This window comes from Ammospiza nelsoni, chromosome 3, assembly GCF_027579445.1.
Source record: "Ammospiza nelsoni isolate bAmmNel1 chromosome 3, bAmmNel1.pri, whole genome shotgun sequence".
Lineage (NCBI taxonomy): Eukaryota > Metazoa > Chordata > Aves > Passeriformes > Passerellidae > Ammospiza > Ammospiza nelsoni.
In genome coordinates this window covers 85667148-85683583 of record NC_080635.1, presented here as the reverse complement: position 1 = coordinate 85683583, position 16436 = coordinate 85667148, and the positions used below count along the sequence as shown (strand labels likewise).

General features: G+C 39.3%; 1 protein-coding gene across 5 annotated transcripts in view; it reads right to left on the bottom strand.

Moving 5' to 3' along the window:
- ARHGEF10 (Rho guanine nucleotide exchange factor 10) overlaps positions 1 to 16436 on the bottom strand; it is a 110927-nt gene that overhangs the window by 37141 nt on the left and 57350 nt on the right. For all 5 annotated transcript variants that reach the window (XM_059467876.1, XM_059467872.1, XM_059467873.1 and 2 more), the window contains one exon: positions 15595 to 15770. In XM_059467876.1, coding sequence (XP_059323859.1) covers positions 15595 to 15770 — 176 coding nt within the window. The remainder of the gene's footprint in view (positions 1 to 15594; positions 15771 to 16436) is intronic.

The following is a 16436-nucleotide window of genomic DNA, read 5'->3' as shown; positions in this document are numbered from 1 at the left end:
TTTAATATCTCACACTAGAATTGTAACAAATATCAAAGCTTTACTGGTCCCAAAATCTCCTGCTGCCATGAAAGTTTTGTTTAGCACCAAACATCAGACTTGCTGTAACACATTAATGCAAACATCTTTCCTGGAGGTTGTTTTTGGTTACATGACAAGCAAAAACATTTATCTGTAGCTTTTGCTATGATGGTTTAAAATTAAAAATTTGCTTTATTGGTCATGAGACAGTTCTGGGTCATATATCTATAGCCTAACTCTAACACAAGCCTGCAATTTCACTGAACCACTTGAAATTTTACTGCAATCATGCTTAAATCAATAAAGGATCTGTTCTAAAATCAGCAGCAAATCTGAACAGCAGCAGAAATATTTTATGCTAATAATCAACAAGTACAAGGGAACAGTAACTCAGAAAAACACACTGTTTACTAGGATAAGGTGTCCATTTAAATGCACAAAGCTTACAAACCCCTGCTAACATACTCTGACTACCATGATGCTAGGAGTGGAATGGTTATGTAATTCCTTTGGAAACAACATTCACTGTTCCATAAAAAAAACCCACCCTGACTCATACAGAGTCAGCATGTTTCCCTTGGGCTGAATGACAGGAACAGGACTGGATTATCTTGCCAGGAAACTCCTGCAGATTCTTTAGCTCACACAGTGCAGTATCCAAACTATGGATCCTTCATCCTTAGCAGAGCTTTGGAAGGCAGTCTGTGGGCAGCTGGATCAGAAGGATTCACTGTGTGCATACAGTGCTGCTGCTGGCTCTGCAGACAGCTGAGGAGCACGGGCACGAGCTGTGCCACCTGCCCTGGCTGCAGGGCAGAGGGTGCTGGGCACAGCCCAGGTGCCACACACACACTGCTGGCACCTCTGCTCCCCCAGCCTGCTGCAGGGCCAGGGTACACAACACAAACCAAACAAAAAGCTGTCCCAATAGCCTAAATCAGAATAAATATGAAAAATAACATGCATGAAACAAGTCTACTTAAATCATAAGTATATTTTTAGTTAGGAATGAAAATAACTATTTTCTAAAGACATTTTCCTGTTTGGAGGAATCATACAGATAGAGGTCATCACAATGTTTTTCTTCAATGCAATCCATCATATTAAGCTGGAAGTCTGTGTTAAACCCAGAAAAGCATAAAATTTCAAGACTCAAAGAAAATATTAATGGCTACTTTATTTAGTTCTCCATTTGACTGCACGAAAGTGCAACATAGATCTAAAATATTACTCATTCCCATAAAATTCCAAATTATTATCTGGCCCTTAAATCTTCTGGTAAATTAGACCAATAAAATTATTTCTGTGCATTGCACTTGAACACCAGACAGGGAACGACTGCCCTTTACTACTGTTTACCCATCCAGATAATAGATGTGATTATCATCCTCTTCTTTGCCTGCTTTGAATGCTAATTAAAAGAACAATTTAGTCTTTCTTACCCTGAAAACCAAATTAGTCCATAAGAAAAGATAATTACATTTACTGTGCACCATGAAAAGAAACAGCTCCAAAGTAGAGCTAAGAAAAAGAATTTTGAAATTATGGTCAGTTAAGTATGTTTGCAGTTTTGTTTCAAAAAAAAAAAAATTCAACACTTCTCTTGAACTGCAGACTCCATACTTTCACTAAGCTGCATTATCACTTTCTTCAACCCAAATACTTGAAAAATCTCTCTTCTGTCCTTGTATCTACCTTCTGATAGCTCCACCTTTTTTCTTGCTAACATCCACAGTAATTGTAAGTTGTTAAGTACCAGAATTACTAGTTCCTAGATGCATCAAACTGTTGATTGTTATGGGGCTACTTGCAAAGAAAGGTGCAGATCAGTACTAACAGGAAATCTGTTGAAATCTAGCTAAAAGCCATCACAGTGTGTCTGGCACCGTAAACAAAACAAATTATATCATTCTTGCTCCAAATTTCTCTAATGAAAAGATAATTTCTGTAAAAAAGAATTCACACTGAACAGAAATAATTGTTTGATTAGTTGAATTTTTGGCACAGGTCCAGTCACCTGTCATTTACAAACTACACTACCAACCAAACCAAACATGGTGTGAAAAAATTACTTCAAATCTTTTTGAAATTTAGCTTTGTGGGCTTGAACCAAGAGAAAAATTAGACCAATCAGGCTGTGAAAAGCTAAGTCTGTGAGGCTCTACTTGTACAGGACATATATTTTCACCCAAGCAAATTACATTATTCTTAAATTATAAAAGCCAGGGTCACTCTTTGTAGCTTGATAAAGACAGCAGACATTTTGTTTATTACTGTTTAGAGAACAGATATTAATGCAACATATAACAAGCAGCATCCAGGCAAGCCCCAGATGCTGTAGGACTTTAAGCCATAGTGTTCAATTGTGGCCATAAAGCTTTAAGTGCCTACACAGATGGGCTTGCTCTGGGCCATACATATATATCCACCATGCCTGATAATCCTTTTCTTGAAGCTTCAAATAATCTTACAAATATCTTTCTTCCAGCCTTGGAAATAAGGCATAAATCTTGAATTTCATTCAGTAATTGTCACCTGAGTCTCTTTTGTCTGCATCATGCATATTTTATAAGCTATTAATAAGTAAAGATAAAAAGGATGCAATTTGAATGTCAAAGCAAATAAACTAACCTGGCATCAGAAAGGCTGTCACACAGAAAAAACAAACAAAAGTAATTTTATGCTCATTCATTAAAAGATCACTTCTTAGTACAGGAAAGGAAGCACAAAATCAAAACAGTAAATAATTAATGAGAGTCTGCTTCCATCTTCTGATGTTCTAGAAAAGAGAAACAGCAAAGTTAGGAAGAAATTTTAATACCCAAGGACTACATCAATAGGCACCACTAATATCAGCCTTTCACCAAGGTCCCTAGTGGGCAAAACTGGCATAGAAAAATAAGGCTTCAGAAATCAACAGTGATGCAGATTCATCAGAAGCAAGTTCTCCAAAAAGCAATCACCTGGATTGTGTCTGGGTAGTAGTTGCAAGTTGTAGCAACTTTATCTGAACTGGGTCCTCTAAGGGTTACTCACAATGCCCTTTAAAATACAACTGGCTTCTCAATGGTTAACCAAACACTGACTACCAGCTGATCCTGAGAATTGTCTGATGGAGGGTTTTTCTTGAGTGGAGGAGGTGGGGGAAAACACTACTCTGTTCATCAGATGTTTCTCAGTTCACAGCCACAGACTGGCTGCTTCAGCCCACACATGTTCCCTGACCATTCAATTGCTGGCTATTTTGGGGTGGGTGTTCACTCCTCCTTTTATCCATAGAGAGTGCACTGAAAAGCTCTTGGCTTCACTCCAAAGCAGATACATGGTCGGTTTCTTTTGTACTGTGAAATGTTTCACAAATGATAAAGACATTTTCTTCTCTTTCCAAGCCACTCTTATTAATTATCAAACTCTAAAATAACTTATTTTTCCTATGGGAAAAAAGCCCTTCATGTTTTTAGAGAAGGATCTCCCCAGCTCTACACATCCTACGTGCTACAGAGTGTGCCTGGGCAGGAGAGAAGGCAGCATGCTGTAACCAATAACCACATATGTGGCTTCAAAGGCAACGTTTTTGCATTCCACCTACAGATCAAGGGTGAAATCTTGGCCACATGTAATCTAGCAAGAATCTTTTTCACCAACTCCTTTGTTGCTAAGATTTTACCAGAGGAATTTGTGCCTCCCTGCAACAGGCAAGTTTACTGCCAACAACCAGTAATTCTTGCAAGATACCCAATTCCTTGCTCAGCATTACAATGAAATACACTCAAGGTTAAAAAAGAAAACGAAACCACAAATTGGTTTAGAGGGAAGAGAGGAGGTTAAAGTTTAAATTGATTGTGCTGCTGTGTAAAACTGGGGAGAAGATTTGCTTTTTATAACAATTTCTTCTTAGGTCAAGACACATTTGAGTATAATACCAAACATTTATTTTACCTGCTTTTTCCCCAATATTACTCTCAGCACCACAGCTTGAAATTCATCAATTTTGCCTGGTATGAAGCAATTTTTATAACTGAAAAAGAAGCAATTATAGGTGATTTATATCCAGGCATTTTCAAAGCCTGTCCAAAACTCCCTGGGTGTGGTTAAAGTCAGTTTAACTTGGTTCAGGCAAAAGTGGAATTGGGAAGGTTGTGAATAAATACACACATGCTAGAGAAGTGTCTGTGTGGCAGTGCCTGGGCAGAGGGGAGGATTCCCACCTCTGGCAGAGGGCTGCATTGCTGGGGAGCAGCCACAGCTCTCTCCCTGCACAACAGCAGCTGCCTGAATAGGTGCTGGCACAGCAGCTGCTCCCTCAGGATTGTTGTCCATCCTCTCCCCCTAAATTTCCAGTTTCCATGGCCACTTCAAGCATATTGGTCATCACAGTCCTGAACTGCTCACACCCTATCCTTCCTTTCTAAGAATTACAAAGGGACACATTTATTTTCTATGGTGATTTGTTACCTGTAAACATTTTCTACAAGCTCTTGCTGTGTGTTCTGATTCCCATTTGTGAATTAGTATTTTATCACAGATTTATGCTACTAAAGACAGAGTAGATGCAATCACCCCTGATGTGAACATCTATTGCTGGGCAAGCAAACACAATAGCTCAGCTGGTCCCATCCTATACTAAACTCCTGTTTACTCCCAATTAGAAGGATTTCCTTCAAGTAATTATATACATACACACATATATATATATATATATATATATATATATATATATATATGTATATAGATATATAAATCCAAATGTCACACAAAGAAAATAAAAGCATCAGTCAAAATACTTTCAGTATTGCAACAAAATACTGTTAATAGACAGACTGATGGGTGTCTCTTTTACTGCAAAGTAACTAAACAGACAACATCTACCTTGAGTATAATCATTGTAATGACCTTTTCTCCACATAGTTCAGAACCACAATACATCAATACAAATTGCTTTTGGAAAAGCTATATTGAAATGAAGTGAAAACCACTGCATCATGAAAATTCAAGGTCCTTATAGACATTCCTTTGCTTCTGAGACACACATAGCCCTGAAGTCAGGCTAGTGTTGCACAGAATGGAAGATCATAAATGCTCAAATGCAAAAACCACAACTGAATCTGAGAAAGGTTTTTTCCCTGACTACAGTTCCAGTGTTACTGAGGGGTAACACAAAATTAATGATACGCTTGAAGAACATGCCAGATTTGAAGACCACTCTGAAAGGTTGGTATATCCCAAATTTGACTTGCCATTTGCAATCTGGCCTTCGAGGCTGAGCACATTTGTATTGCTTCCTCCCACTGAGCCATCTGTGTGCAATCTAGGCAGCACACTGAAACGTCAAATGTTATGAAAGGAAGAGATTTGGGAAAGTTTCAATCCTCTTATAGAGCATAAAAATCACCTGGGATGGGGGAAGAAGTTACATATGTGGGAGGTAACGTTAAAAGCTGCTGTGTCTGAGGAATGCATATCAAACTAGTACTTGTATAGGTTTACATATGTGGAGCAAATAATAAAAAAACAGGCCCTTACACAACATTTCAACTATATTTAAACCTGAGAAGCGTGCACAGTCTTCAGGAAAGCAAAGTATCATGATACTAGATGAATTCTTGATCAGTTCATAATAACCCAGACAGATATCATGAGACTGTTAACCTATTTATGTTAAACTATGATGATGCAGCAGTAATAAATTTAAAACCATTGAAGTGTAGACAGAATTGTTCAATTCTTTAAATTTGGCTTTGATTGTCCTAGAAAAGTTATGTTGATTTTTTTTTCCTGAAGTAATAATAAGCAGACAGCATCCTCTTGGGAGTTCTGCAGTTTATTGCAGCCCTGAGACACGTGAAGAGTCTCTGTTTCGGCCTGCACATTTGAAGAATGAGTTGAAGTTCTTCATTTCTTGGTCTCAGAGTTGTTTATTGTATCTTATCTATAAAAATTTTTCTCCTGTCCAGCCGAGGTACGCTCAGCAGGACACACAGTGGCACTCTGACCGCCCCTGGGGCAGTGTTATCTCTTACAAACTATGTATAACATGTTTACAATTAATTTTCCAATACCTATCACCTATGTCAGACAGTGAACTTCTATTCTAAACCAATCCCAAAATGCCAACATCACAGCAGAAGATGGAGGTCGAGAAGAAGAAGAAAGGCTAGACACACCCAAATCCCTCCATCTGGTCCCCAAAACCTCTATTCTAAAAATCCCAAAATCTACTTTTTCACCTAGTGATAATTTTATTATTACACTGCTTAAACTACTGTGACTTTCAAGTCTTCATACAAAGCTGGCAATTTGCTCCACAGGTCATAATCAAACCCACAGGTGTTCTGGGCTGTATGCCAGGGTCTCTGAGCCCCCTGGCAGAGGTCCTGGCAACTCTGGACACCCAGAGGGATGTACTGAGTTCTGACAGCATCCCACTGCTTAATTTATAATGCCCACCATTAGAAATTACAAGAATGGAGACTGTGAAAGACAACGTTGTATCTAAAGTAAAATAGTTTCCTCTATACTGAAGACCTTGATAATTAATATAAAGAAGGAAAACCAGAAACTATTAATAAGGCCTAAGATTCAATCACCCCAGTTGAAGAATTCTTCCACTATACTTGGTAGTAAATCCTGTTCCTATAGATACACTGGTATGCAAAACACACCATTGCTTACAGCTGTTCAGTGGAAGAGAACTTATCAAAGCAAGAAACAACATTCTCCTTTCACAGGTCTAGTGGAGCTACTTTTGTAAGTACAAACAGAAAAGGAAATCTTTATGTGCCATTTTATATGCAAGCTACCTATTTCAGCAGTAAATAAACAGAGTTGGCAAAAAGATTGTGAATCTTGGAAACACCAGAAACACTAATTCATTTAACAGTTCATACTGATGTTATGTAAACGTGTTTCTTTGCAGACTCCCTTGTCCCAGAACACCTAGCTTTTGCTAGAAGGCTGGTGACAAGGGCCCCCTTCTGTACTAAAAATTTATCTTGCACACAACTTGACACATCCAAGCAACTGTTATACACCAGATGCACATCCATACCTCTGATATACATTGTTCCCAACAATTCTGTATGAGTGCTAAAGCCAGTAAAAAAGCAGATGAGGGTTTTAGATGCTGAACTACCAACTTCCTGCACACTGTGTTATGCAAGCCAAGTCCCTGACAGCACCCACATCACCACACCCCTCATATTTGTGTCTTCACTTGCTCACTCATGCTGTTCCTGTTTCCATAGATGTATTAGAGGAGCACATGGGCAGGTTCAGTTTTCTTGTTTTTCCTTTATGAGAGTTTTTGAACAGCCAGCTGGAATTTGACTAAGACAGTAATAAAAAAAAAATAGTTGTCTAAAATCCTTGCTTATGACCTAAACAAGTCCACGGGTCAATTTAAAGTTCTTCACAGAAAAGCAGACATTCTGCCCTCCCTGGTTTGCTTTTTCATGCTAAATCCAACTCATGATCTTCACAGTTGCATTCACCCAAAAAATCTGAGCCATCATAAGTCAACTAGGTCTCCTGATACTATACCACACTCTCAGGTCCAAACTAACCAAGTTTTTGAGTGGCATCAGTCTCCAGGTTTGGAAATTTAAGCAAATAGGAAGTCAGGAATGATGTCAGAGAACAAGAGTTTAGTTGGCAGCCATCAATGAAAAGCTGCTACGTGCAGCTACTCGCACGTATCCTTGCAGTACAACCCTAACTTAGGCTTAGTAACCTAGTGTGGAAAGAAGCAGCACAAACATAAACAAAGTATTAGGTGGCAAGCAATAAACCCCTCAAGCTTTCTAGAATGCCAACTATTCAGTTCAGACATGGTGTAAGCAAGCAGCCAGGATATAGTCAGGACTCTCCATCACCAACCACCATGAAGAGCTTTATCATAAACATGAAATGACACTGTTCAGTCTAATCATACTTAAATCATATATCCATCTAAACATAATTTATGCTCTTAATTACTGAAAGTTATAATCTGAGTCTCTCAAACTAGTGTATTAAATTAACTATTCTCACAGCCATGCAAGACAGGGGAGTTCTTCAGGTCCTAATCACAGAAGCAAATACCACACAACACCCAGTACACAGAGTAGAGATGGGAAACAAACCTCACAAGTCTCAACTCTGACAAAGTATTTTTAACAAACTTTACCTCACTGTCAGTTGCTAATACCTTTCTCTCAACTGGTAATTACATGAATGCTGAGACCTGTCTTTCTCCTTGTACGAGATCCAACACTGAAGAAATAGGTTGCATAAAGATTACCATCTAACCATAAAACTGCTTATTCACATTTCTTGAGGAATAGTAAGATAAAATCAACAACTTGCAACTGGAAGCAGTGAGTAAGGTATTGAATTCATAGTGCTATACCATTTGTGAATAAAATGATACAAAATTATGCAAAACTACCAAGGAAATGTAAAGCCTCGGAGATAGTGAGAAGTAGTTCATACATTGAGAGCATGGCTTCAATATTATATTAAGCTCCAGCTAATCCTGACCACACTGGGAATTTCAGATATAAAAGGCTATAAATATTTTTCCTTCTGACAGAAGCAGCTGTACTGTGTCAGAGATTAAAGCAGCAGGGAACATGAGGGAGAAACACTGGAGCCCTGATATGCTCACTAGAGTGGACCCCACAGCCTGGCTCCCCAGTGTCACACTAGCTGGGACAATGGTCAGGGGTCTTCCTGGACAATGTACTGACTGCAGTTCCTGGCTCTGTTCCCAGGAGAAAGAAAAATGCTGTAAACAAAGATTTGAGAGTGAAAGAAAAGAGGTGCCATGCTCTTCTTTTGCCCCACAAGGCCCAAAGAGGAAGGCTGAGGACAGCATGGGCCTGGAAGCCCCTGCCCTCCTAAGGAGGGAGAGAAGTCACACAGGGCCTCTGGGATGCACCTGCATGGCACAAAGGGTGAGGGAGAAACTGGGTGCAAAAAGACAAACACTGATATAGACAGACAATGAAAGTACACGTGGGAAGGCATTTAAACAATGGAAGTACTGCAGGGTACCAAGACAGCTCTGCAGGCAGTTGTAAACTGGCCAAGCTGCCGGAGGTTTACACTGGAGCTCCTACCAGACTATAGCAAGTCCTGTGGAAATGGCACTGTGAGGAGCTCACCTCCCTCTTTCATACCAGCTGGGTTTCTAATAATTTTACTACTCTGTGTCATGATGTGGATGAGATCCCTGGCAACACAGAACAAGATTTATAGGAAGTGGATGACAAATCCTCTAATTGCTATAAAAAATACAAAAAGCAAAGAGAAGAATCTCATCCTGCATGGGTGAGACAAGCATGTAACACCTAAATTGATTCTTCCCTAATTCACTAGATAGAAACTTATATCTGCTTAACAAAGTCGAGTATTTAATGTCACCCCATTTGCTTAGATGAACAGGCTTTTTTAGCACTAGATTTATTTAAACTCTTAGGTCTTTTGTTTGTATATATCAGTAACAATTTACATTTATAAACATATTAAATATAATTTAGTGTGTAGTATTGACTTCGATAACATTAACTTTAAAATAAAGCCTTCCATTATTAATCTTTATATATTTCATTGAGATTAAAGCTAGATCAATGCTAGTCATACCACATCTTTTTTTCTAAAATCTTATCGCCAATGCTGGAGTTGACATGTCACTTAATATTAGTTTTGCTTACTCTGGATATTGTATACTATTGCTGTGCCTTAGAAGGATCATAAAGCTGGCTTTTTTTTCTTCCCCAATTCTGTATCTCTCATTAGACAAACCTGCAAAAATCCCAGTTTTAAAGGCAATGGCTATCACAGCAGCACTATCTTCATTTTTGAAAAGAGATGCCATTCCACTGAGAAAGATATTGACAGAAAGAAGTGCACACACTTCTATCCCTCCCTGTTTATATAAGTGCACACTTCTATCCCTCCCTGTTTCCCTAGCAACACTCAAAGGCCCACACAAAGTGACTGTATCAAGCAGAAGGAAACGTGGAAGAGAGAAACCATTTCTGCACTTCAGCATCATGTCACTACTATATTTGACAGTAAACAAACCCCACAGGGATCAAGAACACAATCAAGGGGAAACAGAGTACAAATGTATCTCTGGAACTCTGAATGAGAAAGGGGAAAAGCTGTGGTTTAGCAGTGCTGAGCTTTGCTCTCAGTTACAAACTGTAAACCTGTGAAAGAAAAAAATGACATGAAAATACAGCCATAAGCATACTAACCTGATTTTTGATGTCACTGTTTTCTTCAGAGCTCATCACTGCATGGATATATAGTACAGATGGGTCTGGCTCATTTCCCCTTTCAGCATTTAGATAAATGGCTCAAATTGATATTTCTTTGCTTAAGTAACTGTCTATGCTGTCTATGTCTCTCAATCAACCTGATCAGAGCAGAACACTGCTGCCAGACACTGGTATCCCACCCAGACATGGCAGGATGCCTAGCCCGCTCCCTTTGGTTCTACAGAGTCTCTCCAGTCTGGTCTTCTTAAATAAAAGCCCTGTGAGAAACTTGTCACTCACCCTTTTCATTCTTGGGGACCCAAGAACAGGCAACTGGGGGTGATTGTTGTTGCTGCGGCGCCAAACTGGCATTTGCCTCAGCACAAACCACAATTCACAACCCATCAACAGTTGCATGAAGTGCTGCTAACTCATAACATGTGCCAGAAGTCTGAGAAAATGAAACTCTGGCCAGTATATTTGACTTCCATTCCTATATTCCCAATTAAAAGGCAGTGAAATACACATATTCACAGTGATTTTATGTGCACATGGACGAATTGCAAGGAAAGGTTGTCTTCTGATTCTTCTAGAGGGGTAATACTGAATATTTTGGTAAGAAGTTACAAATTTGCCCTCTGACTATACTATTTATATTTTTGGAAAATATTTATAATATTTTGTATCAATGACATGTTAAAAACAAGTTGTATTTCACTGTGCTTTCATCCATCCTTTTTTTTATCGTAAAAGAACAGGTAGCATTGACCTTTCTTGATGCCCTCTTCCCACATATTCAACCCAACTGGGAATTTGAAGAGGTCACAGTCAACTGGAACCTGGCAAACATTGTCCCAAGGCAAGAAGGATGACTGTGGCAAGTACATGCCTGTCAGTCCCACTTCAGTGTCTGGTAAAGTTACAAGGGTTATTCTGGAGGCAGTGAAAAACACCTGAAAGACAACACAGTCATTGGTCCAGCCAGAACAAGTTCATGAAACTGAAGTCCTGTTGAAGAAACTTGATTTACTTTTATGATAAAGTAACCCAGATAGTTGATCAGGGGAAGCCAGTTGATATGAACTGTGATTTCATTAAAGCTATTGATCTGAGGCTTCTCACGGGTCTCCAAATGTCCAGTACACAGCTGGATAAACACATCATGTGATGGGTGAGAAACTGGCTCATGGGTCAGGCACCAAGGGTTACTTATTGTGAATGGGATGGTAGCACCAGACTGGTGACCTGTCAGTACTGGTGTTTCCCAAGGCTTCATTTTAGGCTCAGTTCTCTTCAATGTCTTCATAAGTGACTCCAAGGAATAATGAGAACTTTACCAATGACACTAAATTGGGAGGAGCTGTCAACTCCCTTGAAGGCAGACAGATTCTGCAGAGAAACCTTGACAAATTTTAGGGCTGTGCAATCATCAAGCATAGTGAGTTCAACAAGGGCAAGTGCTGGATCCTGCACATGGGACAGGGCATCCCTGGATGCAGGAACAGACTGAGCACTGGAGAGCAGCCACACAGAAAGAAATCTGGGGATCCTTGTCAGTGGTAAGTTGAATCTGAGCCAGCAGTGCCCTGGCAGCCAGGAGGGCCAGGATGTCCTGAGAGGCATCGGGTACAGCATCACCAGCCAGGTGAGGGAGATGAATTTCTTACCAATGCAAGTAAATAAAAAACAAGAATATACAAATTTCTGTTGCCACTGAAAACATTCCCCTGTTCCTATATTAATTCAACTTTTCCATACTATGACTGTGTCTCTGCTTCTGCACATGGACTAACTGGGGTGAAGAGAACAGCAACAGCCTACAGAAACAATACATGGATTTACCAGGGGAAAAACTCTTATCTCACATCTTTCTGCCAATGGTTCTATGAAGAAAATTAACACATCACACTTTCTGCCACCCATAAGTAAATAACTGCTTCCACAAAAACTGTCTGAGATGCCAGAGAGCCACACAGACTTTCAAGCAAGACTAACTCCAATACATGAAACGGGACTTCGACTAATTTGCTGAGAGAAAGGCATTTTTTCCTGAAGACTGAGATTGTGAAATGTTTATTGGTTATGATTGCAGGAAGCAAAAGCAAGTTGTAATTGTGCTCCACTAAGAAAAAAAATTAGAATTGTACAAATAAAGGACCCCATCAAACAGCTAAGACTTCAATCCCCCTTCATGTTCATAACTATGAGAATTTGGTCTACTGTTGGTGCTAGGGGAGAACAACAGGAGCAAGGCAAGAGCACACCAAGGACAGGGCAGTACAGCAGGAGCAAGGCAAGAGCACACCAAGGACAGGGCATTACAGCAGAATACACTCAAGTAAAATTTTCCTGCTTTGCCCCATACACCCTCAGGCCACACAGTTTTTCCTACCAAAATACAAATGGTGTAAAACCAAAAAACAGCCCCTAAGTGTGTTCTTCTGTAGAATCCAGAGACAAAAGACTGCTAAACAAAACTCAGTGGGGTTTAAAACTGCCCACTGATGATTTTGCCAAGTGAAAACTAACTTCACACAGTCCTTGCTTTTTCATCTTAGAACAGTACTGAAGCACGTCTTTGATTTATTCATACTCATAAAATTGTTCAACCTTTCAGTTGCTTATTACAGGCTGTACAAGATTAATTCAAATTTAGCTATTAATTCAGCACCCAAAGTAAAGTTTGTGTCTTTAGACTAAACTGCTTTTTCTTGCAACATCACAGAAAACTGGAAGCACCAATTGCATGTACTCAAAAATAAGTAGCAAGATACAATTGTGACAGCTATCTGCTCACACAAAATGTTTTAGTGGATAAAAAAGCACCATGATAAGTAAGGGAAAAGTAACTAATAACCAGTAATCCTCGCAAGAACACAACCTGAATCCATCAAGAATCCTTGCTAATCACAGCAGCAATGTCAGAATACCAACCTTATAGGAGTCAAGGACTCAACCTGGCATGTGGCAGACACTAACCAACTATTCTCAGTCCTCCAGAAATGCAAGAGGCAATCCCTCTACTACTTAATGTACTGCTTACACAGAATCATCATAATTCTGTATCTTTTCAGTACCCACAAACTGGATATGTAAGCTGAAAATCAGGTCTGAGAAACGGTTCTATGTCTCAGGATTTTGCCTGTAGCATTCCAAACTGTTCTTGATCACTATATTTTATTAAAACCACATACCATGAGGCCACTGGGATTTCATCATATACTTTGAAAACAGAGGGAGACAATTTTATGATGACTGCAAAGATATTAAATTTCAGGCAGAGTAGATAGGATTTTTCTGTTACCACTTTGCAACGTGTAGTAAAGACCCAGTAGTCTCATTAATGATGTGATACTACTAAAGATCATGTCATCATCAACTATAAAATGCAGCAACTTGGTGGGTGCACATAAGAAGCAAGACTGAACCAGTACACAGTCTTACCAGTCTGACCCTCTGCAGGAAGGCTGTGCTTTCTGAGCTTCTGTAATCTTTAGCAGCCAGCTTAAACTGGAACTAAGGAGACAACTCTACAGAATAACTAATTATTATACACACTAAGGTGTGTATTCAGAATTGTCTATAAAAGCCAGTTCAAACAACTCTGCATTCAGAGTAACAGCTAGTGCAAACACAGTAGTACGTGCAAAAAAAAGGCTATGATGTTCCTCCTTCATGGTTGTTTATATTCAATTTAGTTGGATCATTTTCCAAGAAAGTTTAATCAAACTTTCTTGAGGAGGGAGGATTTTTTCAGTATACCCAGTATCCTTCCAATCCTTTTTATTTCTTATCTTTTGATCCTTTTTATTAGAAGACTGAATTAATATAACAGAGCTTAAGAAGAGAAAAATTAGTTCAGCTCACATTTTACCTACAGAGTACCATTTAACCTGAAGGTTGATTTACAAATGATGTACAAAGTCATTTCTTTTCTTGTGTGATTTTGTTACCAAACATGATGAAGCTGAAAAACCTCAACAGCCAAGAGGTTCAAGTAAGTCATACACGAAGTTTGGTAAGGAGCTTTTGTTTCTCCCCTCAGGCTTTTCTTCTCCATATCACCATTCTGACATGCAAGGATTTGGTCTTATCAGCTGTGAAACTGTTGCACAAAATCATAGTAGGAATATTCAACAATCTGTTCCTGCCACACTCACCTACAAAAGGGACCCCAATTCTAAGAAATAGACTTCTTTATATAGTTCTCCCAGGGTTATGCATACAGCAGCTGGTAAATGATAAGATAAAGGCTTTAATCTCATTCTCCAAGTAGTCCCTTGTTGCTTAAAAGGAGTTAGAAGAATTAAGTCATTCTTGAAATAAAGAACTAAGTGCCCATAAAATTCTCTGTAGCTATTTACAAAAGGAGGAGCAGGAAGACCTGACAAAAACCATCCTGGAGAATACAGGGGGTAGTAAATGCTACACTGATGCTGTAGCATTTATGACTCCTTATAGCACAACTGTGGGAAAATTCATTAAGCCAAGGGTGCAATATTAAATAAATATACTGTGAAATAATGCCTAGAGCTACCAGCCCTGAAATCCATGTGAATTATAATCCATGAATAGGAATCAAATTATGATCTAGAGATATTCAATGCATTTAATATTACAATATTTAGGCAATAAACAGGACATAGAAGCAACTCCTTATATATTAAAGTCTAGCTAACAAGCGAAGTCTTAAAATTCATATTTCTCTTGAAAGCAGTTGGCAGATGTGTAGGAGGGATTAAATAGCACAGAAGACTTTGTAAACTTCAGAGCTTGAGATCATTTTTGGAGAGAGGCTAGGAGGAAATTACCTATTAACATATAGTTTCAAAAACATTCAATAATGTTTTTTTCTGAAGCACAAGTTTGAAGGGCAAGATGCCATGGGCTTGAAAGAACTACCCTGCAGTAACCACTTGTGTCCAGACTCAATCACAGCAACAGGGTGGTTTGGTCATCTTTATTGAGAGAAACTTCTTTGCTCTAACTGTGGTATAAAGAACAAAGGCAGAACCAGTGACCATGAGACCACTGGTGCATCACATCAAACTCCCATTTTTGCATGTCAGCACTCTCTCATGCTTTAGAACTCTTTACTCATTCCTGCATAAAATTCTAATCTACGACAAATACAAGTAATTCATGTTGCAAGGCAGGAGCCTGGCTGTCACTTTATGCATTCTCAGTTTCCAAAGCAAGAGGCTTTACTAGTCTTCATGTTACAGAAATCTTCACCAACAAAATGCTTTCCTTTGTTTTCAGTAGCTCACTGAATTTCAAATATAGATTTGAAAGTAGTCTGTAAAAGTCAGTAACTCCTGTCACTTACTTGGCTTAGAGTTAATGATGACATTTTCAGCAGGGAGCTGGGGTGGGAACCTGCAGTTGTCTCCTTGGCCCTCACTGCTGCCATACTCTATGACATCCACTTGTCCCAGCGGTACACTCCACTTCAGTAAATACCTCTGGCCAGTTGTCGTGGTGCCACTGCTTTCATAGGAAGAGCTGGAAGATGCACAAATTATGGCTGTGACAAGCAATTGTGTTTCAGAGCATACTATTAATTATTTTAGCTTCTAAAATCTGCTGTTAATCAGCTTGAGTACAGTGCACAACTTGAAGCAAATACATGTATCAGGATGACTTTTGTGAATGACCTTTCCCAGCGTGCAAAGAGCAGCCATGCAGGTGCAGATAATCTTGTGTGCAAGCACCACAGGACTGCCAACAACAATCCGTACACCTTTATAGCAAAACATAAGTGACCATCTTTTAAGATCAATGAATTCTGAAATCCTAATACAAGTGCTTGGGATTATACTTTGGCTCCACATTTTCCTGATTTTTTTGAAAGACTTCTTTTGGGGCCCTAACTGCTATGTTTAGGGAAGTAGGGATGATGGAACCTTTGAATGACTGCTGGGAACAGGAAGGACAATTGAAGGGCTGACAAGCCAACATTTCTGCCAATCCCCACAGCCCAGACTGTTCTGTATAGCAGACCTCTGCAACTGCTGCAGCTTCCAAGAGTAATCCTGCCTGAGCTGCTGCTTAAGAAGTGTGTATCACAACAGGCATTTCAGAGGAGAGCACACTGAGGAAGCTCATTAGGAATAGAAATGACATAAACATCAATTTTACTTTGTTTCCTTCATTCCCTTATTCCCATTC